General features: G+C 39.0%; 1 protein-coding gene and 1 long non-coding RNA gene across 5 annotated transcripts in view; one reads left to right on the top strand and one right to left on the bottom strand.

Annotated features, from left to right (window-relative positions):
• TADA2A (transcriptional adaptor 2A) overlaps positions 1 to 18210 on the top strand; it is a 40154-nt gene that overhangs the window by 11464 nt on the left and 10480 nt on the right. For 3 of the 4 annotated variants that reach the window (XR_004326588.1, XM_032498305.1, XM_032498306.1), the window contains 6 exons: positions 3077 to 3168; positions 5039 to 5196; positions 6515 to 6603; positions 8002 to 8074; positions 14138 to 14201; positions 15577 to 15620. Coding sequence is in view for 2 of the 4 variants with exons in the window: in XM_032498305.1 (XP_032354196.1) it covers positions 3077 to 3168; positions 5039 to 5196; positions 6515 to 6603; positions 8002 to 8074; positions 14138 to 14201; positions 15577 to 15620 (520 nt within the window). In the remaining 2 variants the exon portion in view is untranslated. The remainder of the gene's footprint in view (positions 1 to 3076; positions 3169 to 5038; positions 5197 to 6514; positions 6604 to 8001; positions 8075 to 14137; positions 14202 to 15576; positions 15621 to 18210) is intronic. The other variant, XR_004326589.1, reaches the window with a different exon arrangement.
• Positions 10368 to 14338, bottom strand: LOC116669255. Its single transcript, XR_004326590.1, has 3 exons — positions 14316 to 14338; positions 12110 to 12217; positions 10368 to 10496 (listed from the first exon to the last, which is right to left on the bottom strand). It is a non-coding gene; the product is annotated as an uncharacterized LOC116669255 (long non-coding RNA).

Below are 18210 nucleotides of genomic sequence, written 5' to 3'. Positions count from 1 at the left end.
CTGACACCTCATTATCACCCAAAGTCCATCACTTACATTAGGGTTCACTCTTGGTGTCATATATTCTGTGGGTTTGTAGAAATATATAGTGTCATCTGTCTACCACTATAGTATCATACAGAGTAGTTTCATGGCCCTAAAAATATTCTGTGTTCTGCCTATTCATCTGTCCCTGCCCCCCAGCCTCTGGCAGCCACTGATCTTTTTTATGATCTACATGGTTTTGTCTTTTCCAAAATGTCATATAGTTGGAATCATACAGTGTGTAGCTGTTTCTTATTGGCTGCTTTCACTCAGTAATATGTATTTAAGTTTCCTCCATGTCTTCTGGCTTGATAGCTCATTTCTTTTTTAGTGCTAAATAATATTCCGTTGTCTGGATATATCACAGTTTATTTATCTATCCATCAACTGAAGGACATCTTGGTTGCTTCCACATTTTGACAATTAAGAATAAAGCAGCTATAAATATGTATGTTTGGGTTTTTATGTAGACATAAGTTTTCAAATCCTTTGGGTAAATAACCAGGAATGTGGTAGCTGGATCCCATGGTAAGAATATGTTTAGTTTTGTAAGAAACTTCCAAACTGCCCAAAGTGGCTGTACCATTTTACATTCCCACCAGCAATCAATCAGAGTTCTGGTTGCTCCCGTCCTAGCCACCATTTGGTGGTGTCAGTGTTCTGGATTTTGGCCATTCTAATAGGTATAGTGCTATCTCATTGTTTTAATTGGCATTTCTCTGACAACATATGATAGAGAACATCTATTCCTATGGATAATGTTTTTCCCTTTTGTTAATTGCAAAATGAATGAAGGATTGAGAGAGTGTGGTCAGAGTAGCTGTGGGGTTGAGTTCATTTTGCTAAGGTTATCAGATCTTCAGAAAGCTGGCGTATTCTTCCCAAATTCACACAAGAATGCCTAGAACCAGAATACAGATTTATTCATTTGAATTGTGAAAATAATTCCTAAAAGAATGATTGAGTATAGGTTGGTTAGATTGATGATTACCCACTGCAGGAAAGCTGACCACGAGCCCTCTTTAGCTGTTCTGGGCACTATGCGTTCTGCATGATGCTGAAGGCACTAAGTTTCACTCCAAGGCCACTTAATTCTTCACATTACATCATCCCTTTCTCGCATATTCAACACCCATACAAACACATTTCAGAATTCTGTCCTTTATGTTGCAGAACTTTTGGAGGTTACTAATACTCTTTTTTTTTTTTTTTTTTTGCTAGTCTTTATTTCCAGATTAGGGAAAGAGGAATATTTCCTTCCATAGGAATGATGACCAAATTTTGCTTTTCTACACAAGAAGCCACTAAAAACTTAATTTTTTTTCCACACAAAGCCTCAGAAAACTTTAAATGGTTTTCAGTACTTTTGCCATCTCACGGTGCTGTATTTTTGGAAGTTACTCATGCTGTGGTGGGTGGTGCATTAATCAAGATTTCTGAGTTCTTTGCCTATTTTTGTCTTATAATTCTTAGAACCTTGAACAAGTCAAGGCACCTCTTTCGGCCACACCTTTTATACCAGTGATTCTTAAGCTTTAGTGCATAAGAATCACCTGGGAGCTTCTTAAAATTATAGAGTCCTAGGACATGATGTTAGAGATCCTGGTTCAGTAGGGCTGAGATTGGGTCCAGAAATTGAATACCATTGATTCAACTTTAAGAAAAACTGCCTTATGCCATTTATTTTTTTGATGTAGAAAGTCTTTCTGGTTTATCTCACAATAAAGTTGGTGAGGGCTAATTAATATTCCAAAATACACTTTTAAAAATAATATAGGCTTTTCAACTATGTCACTATATTTACATGTGTTTATGGTACTTTCCACATTGAACGATTATTGTGAATTTAATATAGACATAGACTCTGAAATTTCTCTTGTGGACCTCATAGTCCTCACATGTGAGGCATAGTCATAGTACGTGCTCAGATAAAGTGTATTGCTTGTTAGTGTGATTTCACAGATAATCACAGAGGGTTTTTTTTTTTTTTTTTTTTTTTTGGTCATTAACAAGAGATAAAACAGTTTCTAAAAGCCTGTGTATTCTGAAGACTTCTTGTGTCCTTTTTTTGTTTTTTAACTTATAGTAAATTTCAAGCATATGATAAAATAGAGAGGCGTTTCAGTTATCTGTTGCCCCCTAACAGCTTCTTCAAAACCTTGTAGTTTAAAATAACTATCTTATTATCTCCTACAGTTTTGTGGGTCAGGAATTCACATTGGCACCGTGAGAGTAGCCTTGTTCCACATGTTGTGCTAGAAATGGAAGTCAAAGGGGTTTTTTCACTTTTGGCACCTCAGGGTGGCTTGAATTGGTTGGGAGTTAGCTGGAGCATCTTAACTGCCTGGACGCCTTAGGGCCTCTCCCTCTCCATGTGGCCTCTCCACATGGTCTTTCCAGAAAAGAGGCTAGATTTTTTTATGTGGTGGTTCAGAGATCCTGAGGGCAAAAAAGTGGAAGCTATCAGGCTATGGGCTCCACCTGTGACTTTTCTACTACTTTTTAAAAATCATTTTTTTGTTTATTTTTGAGGGGGAGATAATTAGGTTTATTTATTTGTTTGTTTATTTATTTAATGGAGGTACTGGGGGTTGAACCCAGGACCTTGTGCATGCTAAGCACGTGCCCTACCACTGAGCTATACACCTGTCCTTGTCCTTTCCACCCTACTTTCTCCCTTTTTCCCCCCATAGGTAACCTTGGTTTTAATACAGTTTATTCTTCCATTAAAAAATATAAATATACCTATTTGTATTCTCCTCTTTCTTAGCTAAATGGGAATATACTATAATATTTATCTCTACTTTTATGCTAAGTTTAAAAAACATGTATTTCTGCATGAGTTACATGGCACTTGTGGTTGATAATATTGGAGACTCTTGTAGCTAATGGTAGAAATAGAGGTGAGGGTGTGGACAACTAAGAAGAATGTACTTTAGGCACCTCTCAATACCGTGAGAGTGCCAGTCATTTGACTACAGTTAGGATTACATTTGGGATTGCTGGCTTCCATTTCTATATCCGTTCTTAGGCAAGACTTTTTCTGTCTTAGACCTCAGATTTTCCTGTTCTTGACCCCAGCTGGACTGCTCAAGAAGAAATGGCCCTTTTAGAAGCTGTGATGGATTGTGGCTTTGGAAATTGGTAAGAACTTGGGAGTAAGCTTTTGTGGGCTCTGAAAAAAGGTACTGTTGAAGATAAAAGGAGGAGCCTCAGAAAAAGGAGTTTGGGGGCCATGTGTTGCTTTTCTGTTGACACATGACTTAGAGACAAGTCCTCGTCCCTCTGCACATTATTTTCCAAGACTGAACCTCTTCACAGGGATACAGGATGTTTAGTGGGCTGGGACCAGGCAGCTCTAGAAGGCCACTTTGGACACATTAGCACAGGGGAGGTTGGCCTTTCTGAATAGTGGGGAAGTTAGACTTAACTAGCTATTGTTCCTTTCTGATTTTATGAATTTTTCTTGGCTGTGGATGCCCTCATCACTTACATGAGCCGGACTTTAGGTAGACGGCTGTAGTTACCTGAGAGTCAGGTGTGACAGACTACTGATTCCTATCCCTTGTCTGTAGCTTGTAGCTACCTGCCTTTGTCTGAGCTTGGCAGAATTGAGTAGCACTCATTGTCGTTGCCCTGTGAGGCGACGCTGCTCAATAATACCACCACTTTCATTTTTACCTTTTGGGAGTACTTTCACACTGTTGATTTCATTTTGTAAACTGGATAGCAGAGGCATTATTCAGTGTATTTTGTTCATGAAGAATCTGAAGCTTAGGAAGTGAAAAATGACCTCCCATGATCACATAGTTTATTAGTGAAAGACCCTTCCCTGTCCTGACTCCCTAGTATATGTAATCTGTCCTGATACTAGCAGAATACACTGTGCTACCTCCCTTATGTTCAGGGCTTTGAAGAAAGAGACTTAAGTTCAGTCCATATTTTGCTTGTATTCACTCAGCATTTATTAAGCATCATAAAACATTGTTTACTATAGGAATACCAAAGATGATGGAAAAAGTAATCACTCACGAGGAGCTTGCTGGTCATCTTTGGCCTAGTTTTTTTGCTTAAAATTCTAGCTCTCTAACATGGGCTAGTCCTCTTTGTCCCCCTTCCCTCTTAGCAGAGACCACAAAAAAGACTATTGTTTCTCTGTCTGCGGTGGGTAAGGCACTAAGCTTGGTGGGGAGGGTGCTAGAGCTGAGAATTCTGATGTGTATCCTGCATTCCAGAAGCTTGTCGTCCAGTAGGGGAACCAAATATATACACATATGATTGTACACCAGGCAGAGGTTAGTAATGCCTTAGGAGAAGGACAGGTGAAGTGCTGTGGAAGAGAGAAGTTGAGAGGGGACTTGGAGAGATTACACCTCCACCTCTCTATCATCTGGGCCAGGAGCCAGGGGTCTTAAGTACACATTCTGGCTTTGTCACTTATGTGCTTTGTGTTCTAAGCAAGTTTCTTAATCTCTTTGGGCCTCTTTTTTTCATCTATGAACTTGAGATAGTAAATACACCACACAGCTAATACTAGGATTAATTAAAATTACATTGTGAATGTTTCTAGTTTAGAGCTTGGCATATCATGGGAGCTCTAGTAAAGAAACACTTGTTCACGTGAAGTGTTTTGTTAACCAAGAAAACATACAAATATAAAACTGTCCTTATGTAAATTTTGAATGTTCTGAAGTAGCTTACTATTTATAGCAAAGCTCTAGAGAAATTTACAGATTTTCTGGTGATTGTCCTTTCTTTTGATTGACTGGAGAGGGCTATTTAGGTGCTTTTACTGTATCTTGGAATAGCAGGGTTTGGAACATCAGAATACACCAGTACTGTGTTTATACTTGTCTTACTGTTCTGCTGATAGCTCTGCGGTATCAGTTTGGAGGTAAACAATTCCAGACAGTATATAGACAGGACTTACAATATGAAAAGAACAAACCATGCTCTCACCATTATATATAAATGAAATTACTACTTTCTTTTCTCTTTTTCCGCACTCCCCCAGGCAGGATGTAGCCAATCAGATGTGCACTAAGACCAAGGAGGAGTGTGAGAAGCACTATATGAAGCATTTCATCAATAACCCTCTGTTTGCATCTACCCTGCTGAACCTGAAGCAAGCAGAGGAAGCGAAAACTGCTGACACAGCCATTCCATTTCACTGTGAGTACCTCCCTGTAGCAATAAGAGATACTTACTTAGCTCATCCTTGGGCCCTGTTACAGTAGCAGATAACAAGTGGTTTGATGACTAGGACAGCTAACAACTTTATGGAAGGCCGGAGGAATTGGCGTGCCGGTTATCAAGAGCCAGGGCCATCAGTGGGCAAGGAGGGTCAGAGTTCTGTACTGGATATCTGGGTGCCTGGATCCAATGTGTTGTTCCACCTACTCTGAGGCTCTTGAACATACCAGTTAACTTTAATGCTTGCTTCTGTGAAATGAGAGGTCGAAAATGAACCAACCTTTCCATGCTATTGTAAGTACAGCCTTTGTAATGGACAATTTGTGATGGTAGACAGTAGTTTTTGTTTTCGTTTTTGTTTTTTGTAGAGAGTAGTTATGTAAGAGAGTCCAGTATTTAACTCACTGTAATTAATCATCCCAGTGTTAAGTCAAAGAAGCAATTTGTTATTTTTGATCACTTTGCTGTGGCAGTAATGGAAAACTTTTTTTCTTTTTTAATCTTATGTGGCTTAGAGACTCATGGCATAATCAGAACTGTGATGAATTATAAATGGACGTGTTTCCTGAATGACTCCCAAAGCACGAGTAATGAGATACGAATGTTTTTCTACCCCACCCCCTGCTTTCGTCATACTCTCTAGAAACAGTTTCACAGCTGACTAACTCAAAGCCTGCTGATGCCTCCTGTTTGGATAGCACTTTGGATGTTAGCGCTTTGTTCTTAAATTCTTAGACCGTTTCCTCCTCATGGCACCCCAGTGAGGCAGGCTGAGCAAGTGATTTTATTTTGCACACAAGGAAACTGAGATTCAGAAATGTTAAATAATTTGTGTGAGGTCATGGGGCTAGTGGATGTTATGTTAGAGCCTGGACTCAATTCCAGTCAATTACAAACCCAGTGGGTTTTTTTTTTGCCTCTCAGTTGGGTGGAATTTGTAAATTGAGCTTGGTCCCAAGAGGTAAGGGACCTAAAGCAGACAGGGTAAATGCTTCATTTCTGTAATATTAAAGAAAAGATCCTCGGTTTTCTTTCATGTTAGGAAAGCAAAAATCAGAGGGAATTTCCCATATTTACTTAGAGGATTCCCTAAGTCTTAATTTCCTTTTTAAGAAATCAATCTGTTTCCACTATACTTTTTTTACTTTTTCTTTATAAAAATCTTGAATTTTATTTTTTCTCTCAGACACTGTCCTCCATACAAAAACATTTCAGAGTCTAAACAAGGACTTTTCCTCTGTCACCTTTTTATGCCAATTTTTATTAAGTAACTAAGAAAAACTCTAAATTCTTCCAGCTGCCGATGACCCTCCCCGACCTACCTTTGACTCCTTGCTTTCTCGGGACATGGCAGGATACATGCCAGCTCGAGCAGATTTCATTGAGGTAGGAGAAATTTGTTTTTGTTTTGGATGAGGTTGTATCTCTTACCCATAGGTTTCATATCACTAAAAAAGATTTTCAAGGTACTGTAATTTGTAGGGCCTTATTAGGTAGCCGCATTTTCTCCCCTTGAGTGCCTTTTCTCATTTGTAAACATTTTCACGTGTTTCAGAAAGGGAAAAGTTCTTCGGACAAAGAACCTGTTTCTTAAGTTGCATTGGTGTTGACTCCCACTTCCTTAGTAGGTATGCGGCTTCTGTAGTCTAGTTCTCATTCCACACCTAAGGAGGTTTCAAGATTGTACTGGATCAAGGGGGAAGGGTTTAGCTCAGTGGCACAGTGCATGCTTAGCATGCATGGGGTCCTGGGTTCAATCCCTAGTACCTCCATTAAAAATAAATAAATAAACCTAATTACCTCCCCCCACAACAACAAAAAAATAAAATTTAAAAAAAAATTTAAAAAAAAAGAAATTATACTGTATCAGAGGGTTGGCAGACTTTTCCTATTAAGGTCCGTATAGTAAATATTTTAGGTTTTATAGACTAAAGTCTCTGTTGCAACTAAACTCCACCATTATTATACAAAAGCAGCATAGATACCAGTAAACCAATAAGCATGCCTACGTCCCAGCAGAGCTGTATCGACAAACACAGGCATGGGCCTGGATTTGGTCCATGGGCTATGGTTTGCTGATCCCTGTACTGTATTCACAAGTATATACAGAAGGAAGGAATATATATATATATATATATATATATATACTATGTGTTCTTTATTTAGCCATGGAGTTAAAAGCCATGTGAATGTAGTCACAAGTCTCTTGATTTATCACTTAGTTCATAATTATAATCCTCCTGGAGGTAATTTGAAAATTTAGCAAACTACAGTTTTGCCAGCAACACCCAGGTCAGCATTTTTGTTCATAGCAGCAGATATTGTAGAGCTGCCCCCAAAGACACCACCCCTACAGAAGGTACTCATTGAGTAGAATGTGAACAAATCTACCCACAGAGCTGTATAAGCAATGTTATGGAATAAATAGAGCCCTCAGAAGGTAGTAAAAAGGTGGATGAATTACTGCAGTTTTCTTACCTAAATACTTGAAGGATGGTTGGAGTTAGATTTTTATGAACAGACTGCTTTTAAGTTTTAGAACAATAGGTTTGACTTTACTCCCGGACTCATAACTTTCTCGTTTTTGTTGTCACTACTGCCTGAAAGCCCCTCAGGTTTTCCCCATGACTTAACTAGGTGTGGCAGTTATCCTGGCCTTACATGCCATTCGGTGCTTTTTAACAAGCAGTTGTGTATTAGCTGTTTTCTTCCAAAGCATGGCTCCCATAGAAGCATTATGAAGCTGATGGATTTGGGGTGGGAATTTTTTTTTTCTCCAAACAGGAGTTTGACAATTACGCAGAATGGGACTTGAGGGACATTGACTTTGTTGAAGATGACTCGGACATTTTACACGGTAACATTTTATTTCAGCAAATGTTTTTATTGTTTGCATACTATGTAAATGACAGTACCAGTGATGGTAACAGACAGCAGTGATGCTGTGCTTGGTGCTAGGAGTATAAGGATGAATAAAACAAGTCCCATGTCCTTATGGGACTCAAAATTTGGTGGTTAAGTTGCTGAACTTACCCTGTTGTTGGGATTTGACCACAGTGAGAAAGATCATTTATCGTGATGATAGTGGGAATGTTGATCATATAGTGGTAGCTGGGAGTATCCCATCCCTTGGACTGTGTGAGCTTTCTTTTGGCTGAGATAAGCCCACACTGCCGCCTTGGAAGGAAGGGAATCAGTGTCAAGACCTTGGGTCTTAAGCAGCAACTGCTGATACTGGATGTTCACTGTAATTTGTTACCCCAAATTTCTCATAGCAGGGGAAAGAATGGAAGTTCTTCTAGAGTTTTAAGACCAAGATTGGGAATTTCCTGTTTCTCAGAAGTGCTGCATTTTTACCACTTCTGAAGTCTCATCTAAGATAGCCCTCTAAGGATTTATGTCAGCTCTTTTGTTAAAACATAAATGGTTTGTGCCAACAGGGCTCTTAAAAGTGGATGGCTGGACTTTCATTGAGTATCTTTTTTTCCCCCTCTCTTACTTTCAGTGAACTACGTTTTTAAAATAATTGCCAATCTTCTATTTCATTTCAGTCCAGAATTGAGGGTGATGCAATAGATGAATAATGCTCCCTTGAATTCTGTATTCCCTACACAACATCTGCATTGTTTCTCTTAAATCTATATCCCAAGCGGGAAAGGCAAATTAGAATCCTTGTTGAATTATAAATCAAGTTTTCATGTTGCATTAACTGGTCCTCTGTCAATTGAAGGGGAATTTGATTCTTCTCGCCAAAGAAGAGCTGTCTAGGTATCTGTTACACCAGATGTGGGACCAAGAAAGAGTCCTCATAAAAATCTTGCCTTCAGAACTTTTTCTCTAGATATTTCTTGAGCAGTTTTATTTGCAAAATTTCATTTCTCTTCTTTTCTCCCACACAACTTTAAGGAAAGTCAGAGTGACGCAGACTGAACTAAAAGAGGAAAGCTTGAAAGCAAACTACTTCAGCATTCACTAGAGCCATTGTATTTGTTCATTCTTCCATGTCAATCTCTGCTTTTCAACCCTGGTAACTCACGTTATTGTCTTTTCTCACGTGTGTTTCTCCCTTGAAGGGAGTGTGCAGGTTGCCATTCAGTATTTCTCATCATACACACCAGCTTTAATTAAAATGGTATTGTTTCCTGGCTTGAATCTTTCTTATCCAGAATGCAAAAAAGCAGTTCATAAGTATCACCCTCTTAGGTACTGTTCAAAAGTACTGAACTTTTTATAGCGCAGGGGACTATATTCAATATCCTGTAGTAACTTACGGTGAAAAAGTATATGAAAACGAATATATGTATGTTCCTGTCTGACTGAAGCATTGTGCTGTACACCAGAAATTGACACAACATAGTAAACTGACTATACTTCAATAAAAATATATATAAAAAATTTTTTTTAAAGTACCGAACTTTTGAAAGTCAAAAATCTCTAATGTCAATAATGGCTCAACTATATAAAGGACTTGCTGAATCACTTCTCTAGGCCCTAATCCAAGGTCTTCATTCTTAAGCTTCAACATTTTTTAAAAAAACTGTAGTGATGGTCACTATTTAATTTCACTCTTCATTCTTTGTAGAAGCAGGATTTGTAATTTATTCTCATGCAACTGATCCTTTCTGTAGTTAAGTGAGGGCAATAGGAAAAAAAATCAGAAAGAAGCAATTGATTAGCAAGTTTTATTTCAGTTAGCATTTCAAACTTGTAACATAACTTTAGTTATTTGTGTTCTTCATACAATTTCTACAACCTTTTAAGTCACTTGATTCTAGTCCATTTGAGCTACAAGTGCAGCATCAATTACTGATTGTTATACATAAGTAGTTTTAACAGAAGTTAAATAATAATTCCTGCTTCTTTCCCTCCCTGTCTAGTAGCAAAATCTAAGATGTTTCGATGGGTGGTTTTTAAAAGGTGGTAACATTATAAAGAGACTTGGCAGGACTGGAGATGAAAGAGATGACTTGCTGGTGCCACAAAGGGATGCTTTGTTTATGGCTTTGAGTTCTCACATTAGCTCCTCCGGCAGCATGACCCACTGTCCAGCGGGGCACGTTGCCCCTGAGCTGAGCAGTTTCTCCCAGAACACTCAGTCAAGGGGACTAGGAGCCCGAGAAGACTAGGAAGGAATGAGGAGCTTTTTATGAACACCTGAAGCAGAGAGGGGGGCACATATTTTGTGCAGATCAGGGCAGTGATTTAACCTCAGGCTTGCTTCTGAGTCACTGTGATCTTGGGCGAGTCCTTGGAATCTTGCGTGCTGTTTCTTTGTGTCCCTGGTCAATAAAGAAGGGATGACACTGATTAGTCAGAGTGTGAATGTCCCTAATGAAAGATGGTACATAATTCAGGTTGGTGTTATTACCATTCCATTATACCATTATATTAATATTGCTGAGCATTTATAACATTCCTTTTATATTCCCTCACTTATAAACTACTGGAAGGAAGTAAACTGTTTGGCTGGGTTTTGTTTCCCATCCCTGAGCATCTAGAAGATTGGATGAGGCCACCAAGCTCTTTTCCTCACCCAAAGACTTCTACTGTGATTCATGGAATTTGTCTAATAAAAGGAGTGTAAATGCTCCATTGTAGAGGCCTGTGACACAGTGGAGGGATATTTAGTTACGTGCCAGCCATACCAGAAGTCATCCAGAATGGGCCCCAAAAAGATACTGCAAGTGAAATAGTATCTGAGGAAGAAAATAAGGAAGTCCTGGGATCCCTAAATGACACCTCCTCCTATTTTATTGGTCCAGAAAGAGAGGTGCAGAAGACTCATAGCGTGGCTCTCTTGGTGTCCTGGTGTGATGCAGGATGTCCGTGCAGACACAGCGTAGCTCGCTTTTCCTCAGGGGACAGCAGTCTCCATCTGCTTTCATTTGGGAAAATATCTCCTAAATTTCTGGACTCTTCTTTCTCAGAGTTTCATGCGTTCTAAACCCTGGGCACAGTATCTTCTAATCATTGCTGTCCCATAACCCAGGCAAGCAAGAGACATTGTGAGCACCTTCTATGTGTTAGCTCAGTGTTTTCAACACTTCTCAGAGTTGCACATTAGAGCAGTTTACTCTTCCTCTACTTGGAAAGCCAGTTTCTGCAAAATTTTTTGGCCAGAGATGGATGCTCCCTCACTTTTATTTTTCCCCCAGATTTTCTTTTTCGGTCTGTACCATCAGCATGCAGATCTTTAACAGTTAGTAAGTCAGAGGTCCAGCCTGGTCCCTGTGCATACTCCTCTGCCTATTGGCAGTGCTCTTCCCTTTATGGGGATTTGGCTGCTTTATGCTTAAGACTTCTTAGACATACATGCTATTGACAGTAATAGCTAACACATAACAGCACTTACTGCTATATGTATGTGTATGTATATGCTATACAGTGTATGCTGTTTGCCAGGTACCATTTAATTCCTTGGCACATGTGAACTCATCTAATCCTCACAAAACTCTTTGAGTTGAGCATTATTATTATTGTCCACCTTTTATAGATGAGGAAATTAAGGAGTGGAAATGTCAGGTAACTTGCCTGAGGTCATGATGTAACTAACCTTCAAGTGACAGCCATCTCTGGAGTCTGTGCTCTGTGTACTGTACCATACTTACTGTCTTCATAACCTTGAACTTTTTTTTTTTTTAAAGATTTCACAATTTTTGTCTTCTATAGCCTAACCACATTCCTGAGAAGTAGAAATAGATATTTTCCCATCCTATCTTCAGGGAAATGTACAACAGAGCTAAGTAACTTGCCTAAGGCTTCTGAGTGGCAGACTTTCACCATTAGGTCACATAGTCTTCTTTCCTTCGTAGAACTAATTGTGTACATCTTGGACAAAAGCTTCGGGGGGGTGGGGGGAATAATCTTAAAAAGCTTTGCTTCTGGGGAATACCTGAGTCCCAGGCTTGTGCTTGTATGCTTGCGATAGGGATTTTGATTGGCTTCCGTGCAGTTAAGGCCTCTGAGTTGGTTTTCTTGCCAAGCAAGCAGTAAGTGCCTTCTGTCAGGAAAACAGAAACATGTTGCCAGCTATTTTGAACAATGTTAGAAATACACTGCAGTGGGAAGGAGCTGCCTCTGACTTCTGCCCACTTCTTGAAATATTTTAAGGCCAGCCGTTTGGAAACTTTGTTATCAGTCCCCAGTGTAATCACAGGGAGACCGTTAGTCCCCCAAAGCTGAGATTTCAGAGGTCGTGCATCAGTGGATAGGTTATGAGTGGTTTGGCTTTGTTTGTTTTTAATGATTTCTGGTTCTTTGTTTGCCCACTTTATTGGAACCTCCAGTCACTTTAAGTAGAATGTGAACTTATGAGTCTCATTCTTTAAGTGTCTGCCTCTTGTTTATTTCTATTCTGCCTGCTGTGCTGTGGTTCTCCCTGGGTTATTTGTGCAGTTCAGATCTTATAATCAGTTGCTGCTATCTGAGTGTGCATCGTGAAGAAAAGAGATAGCTTCAAATATAAATTTTTCTCTGGAAGGATTCCAGTTCTCCTCCCATTTGTTTCTCTGTGTTCCCTTCCTTCCCTTTATTCTCCAGAGCCAGTTGCACAAGTTTAAACTACTTAAATGATCAAGCATTAGAACCATTTATCAGCAGGATTTATTTATAGATTTTTTTTTCGTAACGCAGTCTCTTCAGTTTTTTGTTTTGCTTTCTTTTAATTAAGTCATTCCCACGCAAATCTCAAGAAACAACACGTTAAGTTAGTATCTTAGAAAAATTACAGAAATACTTTGTCAAAATTAGCGCTAATTTCCACTGGATCCTCAGGTAGTTTCTTTTCTATTGAACTCATCTTACCGTTGGGTGGATAATCAAGATGAGGCACTTAAAGAACCTGGAACATGATAAATACTCAGTGTGTGTTAGCTGTTGGCTTAGCTATTTTGTTTGCTTCTCTTTCTGGCTTGAACTCTTGATTTCCTAATCCTATTTCTCATAAGAAACAGAGTCACTCTAAAACTCGTGCTTAGATATACTGCACGTCAGAGGCATCTCCTGTCCTGCCTATTCCACCACACACTCATGTAAAGCGCATCTCCCCTAGCACAGCATTCCAGAGCCGGCCATTGCACCGCAGTTGTGTTAGGGAACACTGGCAGAGTCTGGGGCATTCTGTGGTGCCTGGGCTTCTGTGTGTATCACCGTATCAATCGTTTATAGAAAGAGTTCTGCTACCTGAAAAAAGTTTGAAAACCATTACCTTCAATCTTGGACCTGATATTATTGAATTATTTTTAGTTTGTGGGCAGTTATAAGGGAAAATGAAGCAATGTTGTTTAAATTTTTGAACTTGTTAGCAACAAACAAAAAAAAATCATGGTAGTTAATACTTTAATTTTTTTTAATACTTAAGGTTTTTTAAAAAAATTGCATTTATTTCACCTCTTCAGATCATCCAGCTAGAATTTGTTATTTTTTATCTCAGACCCAAGGGAGAATGACCTGGATAAAGTGTCCCTGGTCTTTTCCCAGTGATTGAAGTTACATACAGATACAGTGCATCTGCCCACAGCCCAGCATGTGAGATTCTGCCGTTTCTTTCTTCTAATCTGAAGCTAACAGATGTCATTTCTAGCCCATGTATTACCAAAGTGTAGGCTTCTCGCTGAACTGTTACATGAAAGTGAATAATATACATAGCAAGGCATGGCCAAAAGAGGTGTTCAGTAGAAGGCAGAAACTGTTATCGATAGCGTAATCCCGTATAAATATATATATGGGAAAAAGGGACTTCACTGTAACTTACTGATAAAGAAATTCAGTATCCTAAGATATTTTTGTTTCCAAGAGACAAAGTTCCTGACAGTGAGTGTGGAATAGTTAGCAGTATGAAGTTCAAAGTTTAAGACAGTTTGGGTAAAAGATTTATTTTTGTCTTGGCTTTATTCATATGCGTTTGTTTGTTTGTTTATAGCTCTGAAGATGGCCGTAGTAGATATCTATCATTCCAGGTTAAAGGAGAGACAAAGGCGAAAAAAGTAAGTGTAGGAAACCATCCTGCCTTCTTTTGACTTTGGACTATTGACCACCTATAGCCCATAAGATCAGGTTCCACTTGTAGCTCATCTTGTGACCTTGAGGGTTACACTTACTCTCCTTGGGTCTCAATTTTTCCATCTGTCAAATGGAGATAATAATACTGCTCCCGTTGTTTTTGCTTTTTTACCTCCTCCTTCCTTACCCTTTCTTGATGTTATGATGACCAGTGAATAATATGGGTACACTGTTTTAAGGAAAAAAGGAACACAGTAAATTCAAGGTGTTGTTATGCTCTTTCTAATGCTCTTATTCTAACTGCTCAGTTTTTATGAGAAACCTTTTATCTAAAAGGATTTCAAAGAAATTATGGACACATTTCAGGCACTCTTGGTTATTCCTTCTCTTTGCAACAGAACAAAAAACATACTTTCAGACTGAGAAATTGTGGATCCCAGACCCCTGTTGGATTACAGAAACTTTTAACAGTTCAGAGAAGAGTAGGCAGAGGGTGTGTGTGTATGTATGTGTAGGCATGTTACCATGGTGTTACTAACTGGAGACACAGTGCCATCGCAACAATGAAAGAGGAATGGGACTTGGGAGGCACTCTTGAGGGACCAAGACATGATCTCAAGTAAAGCTTACTCTTCGCGTGCCTAGAGTTGGCTCCTGCGGAGTGCTGGAGAAGATTACCCAGCTGTTCTTTTGAGAAGCTTCATTGCTAGTCATGAATACCTCTGGTATAAATCAGAGTTTCCAGACACTAACTCTGCATGGTTTATTTAAATTGTTTCGTTTAAAACATGCAATTAGAGCTAGACAGTATTGGTAGACCTCCGTTGTTAAGGTTGCTGTTAGATCTTTTATTTTATGATGCCCTTCCATTAATCATGCACAAGATTTATTTCAAACAGCTTCACACAGCATTATGTGAATGTACATTGTGAATGTTGAATGTGTGATCGTGGTGCCCTTCAGTGGTTAACAGATTTCCCTTACGTGGCTATTTTCAATTATCATTTCCCTAAGCTGAATAGATAATTTTAACATGTGGACACAGATTCCCCTTCTGTTTCGTCTTAAATTACAGACTTGAGTTTTTCAGTATTTGTGAATGCTCATTGATAGATTCATTCATCCAGCAGATAGTTATTGAGAGCTTACTATGCCTAAGGAGAGGGAAAAAATTATATGTCTGAGAGGCTGCTGTTGTGTTAGTTGACTCATTGACCTGCAGAACTCGTGGGGAGTGACATCTTTGGACCTCGGCATTCCACCTCCTAGTGTTTAAGATGTCTAATAAAAGCTGCATGTGGAAGACGTTATTAAATGTGGAACTAATTATAATATGTATAATTATGTTTTTCATTCTAGAATTATAAGGGACCATGGATTAATTAACCTTAGAAAGTTTCAGTGTAAGTATTAGCTGTTTTCTTTATTTTAAAATTTCTCCCAGTATTATTAAATAGTTTAAAAAAATCATTGGTGGCAGTAGTTTTGTTTGTTTGTTTGTTTGTTTTGTTTTTTATTTTGGTGGCAGTAGTTTTTAATCCAAGTTGCATATAGCATCATCTAGGAAGCTTTAAAAAAAAAAATCTGATGCCTGAGAATCACCTCAAGCTAATTAAGTCAGAGTTTCTGGAGGTAGAGCTGGAGCATCTGTATTTTTTAAGTCTTCAGGGCGGTTCTGTGGCATAGTGCGAGTTAAGAACCGTTAATATCTACTCAGCAACACTAGCATGAGAATTCTTTTTTCCTAAGTATAGTAATTAAAGCATGAATATAGTGAAGCATGAATATAGTGGATCATTTTCTAGAACTGGATAGGGTCATGTTTTGGAATTATATGTTAAATGTAGCATAACCTTGATCTTCAGGTTGTGAAAATATTTTTATGGAAAAAAATCAACAAAAGGTGATACATTTATTTTGCATGGTAGTGGACAAACAGGAGGAGACATTAGCATTGTGCAGTGGTGAAAATAATCCTATCATGATTTTTAAGTGAATGCTAACTTAGACCTTGTTCTTTTAAATATTGGCGCTACCTCCCCTGGGCAGAAAGAACCTCTGTACTCTTTCTCCTTCTACAGTGTAGAATTTGTTCAGCAAATAAGAGTGATGATATCATAATAACTGCAGTATTGATGTATGTTTATAATAGCTGTATGTCACCATACTCTTTTTTTGTAAAATTACCCAGTGATGATTGTGCTTCATGTGCTAGTTGGTAGAATCTTAATGGGTTTGACACCCTGCGTCCCTGGAGGGCTCAGGTTGGCCAATCTTGTCTTAAGTATCTTTTAGTGTAATCATGATCTTAAGTATTTTATACTTTATGTTCTTTATGTTTCACTTTCCATTACACGTTTCTCAGTCACGTGATTGTAATTGTAGTATTTCAGTGATGTCATTTTTTTTAACAAAATATGTCCTATATATACATAAAATAAATAATGATGTGCTTAACCTGTCTTTTATTATTAGATATTTAGCTTATTTTCAGTTTTTTTTAAATCATTATAAATAACCCTAAGGTAAAGTTGTTTGTGAATAAAGCTTTGTATTTGTAAATTTTTTTTTTTTAGATAGATTCCCAGAAATGAAACTAATAGGTCAAAGAATGTGATTACTAAGAGCGCTTGGCCCACGCTGCCAGGTTGCTTTCCGAAAGATGGTTGTATAGGTGTACATTCCTTCTAGCAGTATGCAGGATTGCCTCTTTAACTTTGTCCTCATCAAGAGCCGTGGGTTTGCAAAAATAACCCGAGATCGTATCTCTCTTGCTTTGTCTATGGGCAATACTTGGTCATGTTCAGGCCGCCACAGTAATGGATTCCTCTGTCTGAATTCCTGGGCTTTCCATGATAGGTCAGTTGGATTTTAACCTTTACCCGTAGTAGACTTTCACCCTCACGTAAATTCTGTTCTGAGCTGGAGGACAGAGGTCAGTTTAGCCTCTTCATTCTTTTAAGTGTATTTCTTACACACGGAGCCGAGGGGAAGCTCTGTTGCACCTGAGGGAAGTGGCACGTGCAGTGTGGTTTGAGAGGTTCAGTTGTCATTATACTGGATGTACACGTGACCCTGATACAGGAGGTGGAGGAGGTTTTTTCATCAAACTTAAAATTTTTACTCCAGACTTTTCTGTATTATTCCTGTAGTGAGAGGGATTTTTCAGGAGTGAAAATGATCAATCTACTGCTGCCCATCAGATCAGCTCCTGCAATTTGTGGGCAAGAATTTCTCCTGCAAAGGAAGAGGCTCATCTGAAAAGAGGACCTAATTTAAATAACTGTCACAAGTGAAAGCCTCTGTCTTTAGCCCAGGAGTGGACAGAGCTAGCCTAAGTACCACTGATTATCTCATCGAAGTGCCCGAGCAGCAGTTCGGGAGTTCCTGGCCGCTCCAACCTACCGGTTACTGTTGGTGGGTTTGACTCCCCGCCTTTTTGCTGGTGGCTCTTTTCATTAGAAATTTGGTCATTGGTGACCCTCACAGCCCCTGACCCTGGCTACCCTGCATATATGACCATTAACGTCCATGACAGCTATCAAAATACAACTTCATTAGTAGTAAATTAGGTTGTGGTATTTACTTAAGTTTAGAGAAAGGCAAAATGACCCATGTAGAGAGTGAAGAAAGAACTGCCTCACTTGAGGATGTGTAGTTATGGAGAAGGTTTTTGGTGGGGCATGCAAGAGATCACACATTTTTTTCCAGGCTGATATGCTCCTTTTGGGTGGATTGTTGTGTCTCCACTTCCCTTGTTCTGCAGAAGTTAATAGCAGAAATTTTGCCCAACATTGTTCCTAAGAATGCATAATCTGCCTTTATTTATCTTTCCTGTTACTGCCCACAGTTCCTGCTCCTATGCAGATTAGGAGATGGTGAGGTGTGGAGGTCACCAGGGTGCTCAGTAGTGCAGATGCTCCCCAGTGATAACAGCATCCCTGTGTGACTGTCGCTCTGATGCTGCTTATCATTGTGATGAGTGTTTTGCAT

Source organism: Camelus ferus, chromosome 16 (genome assembly GCF_009834535.1).
Source record: "Camelus ferus isolate YT-003-E chromosome 16, BCGSAC_Cfer_1.0, whole genome shotgun sequence".
In the NCBI taxonomy this organism is placed as follows: Eukaryota; Metazoa; Chordata; class Mammalia; order Artiodactyla; family Camelidae; genus Camelus; species Camelus ferus.
Note: the sequence above shows the minus strand (reverse complement) of the source record. Positions and strands in the feature narration are given on the sequence as shown.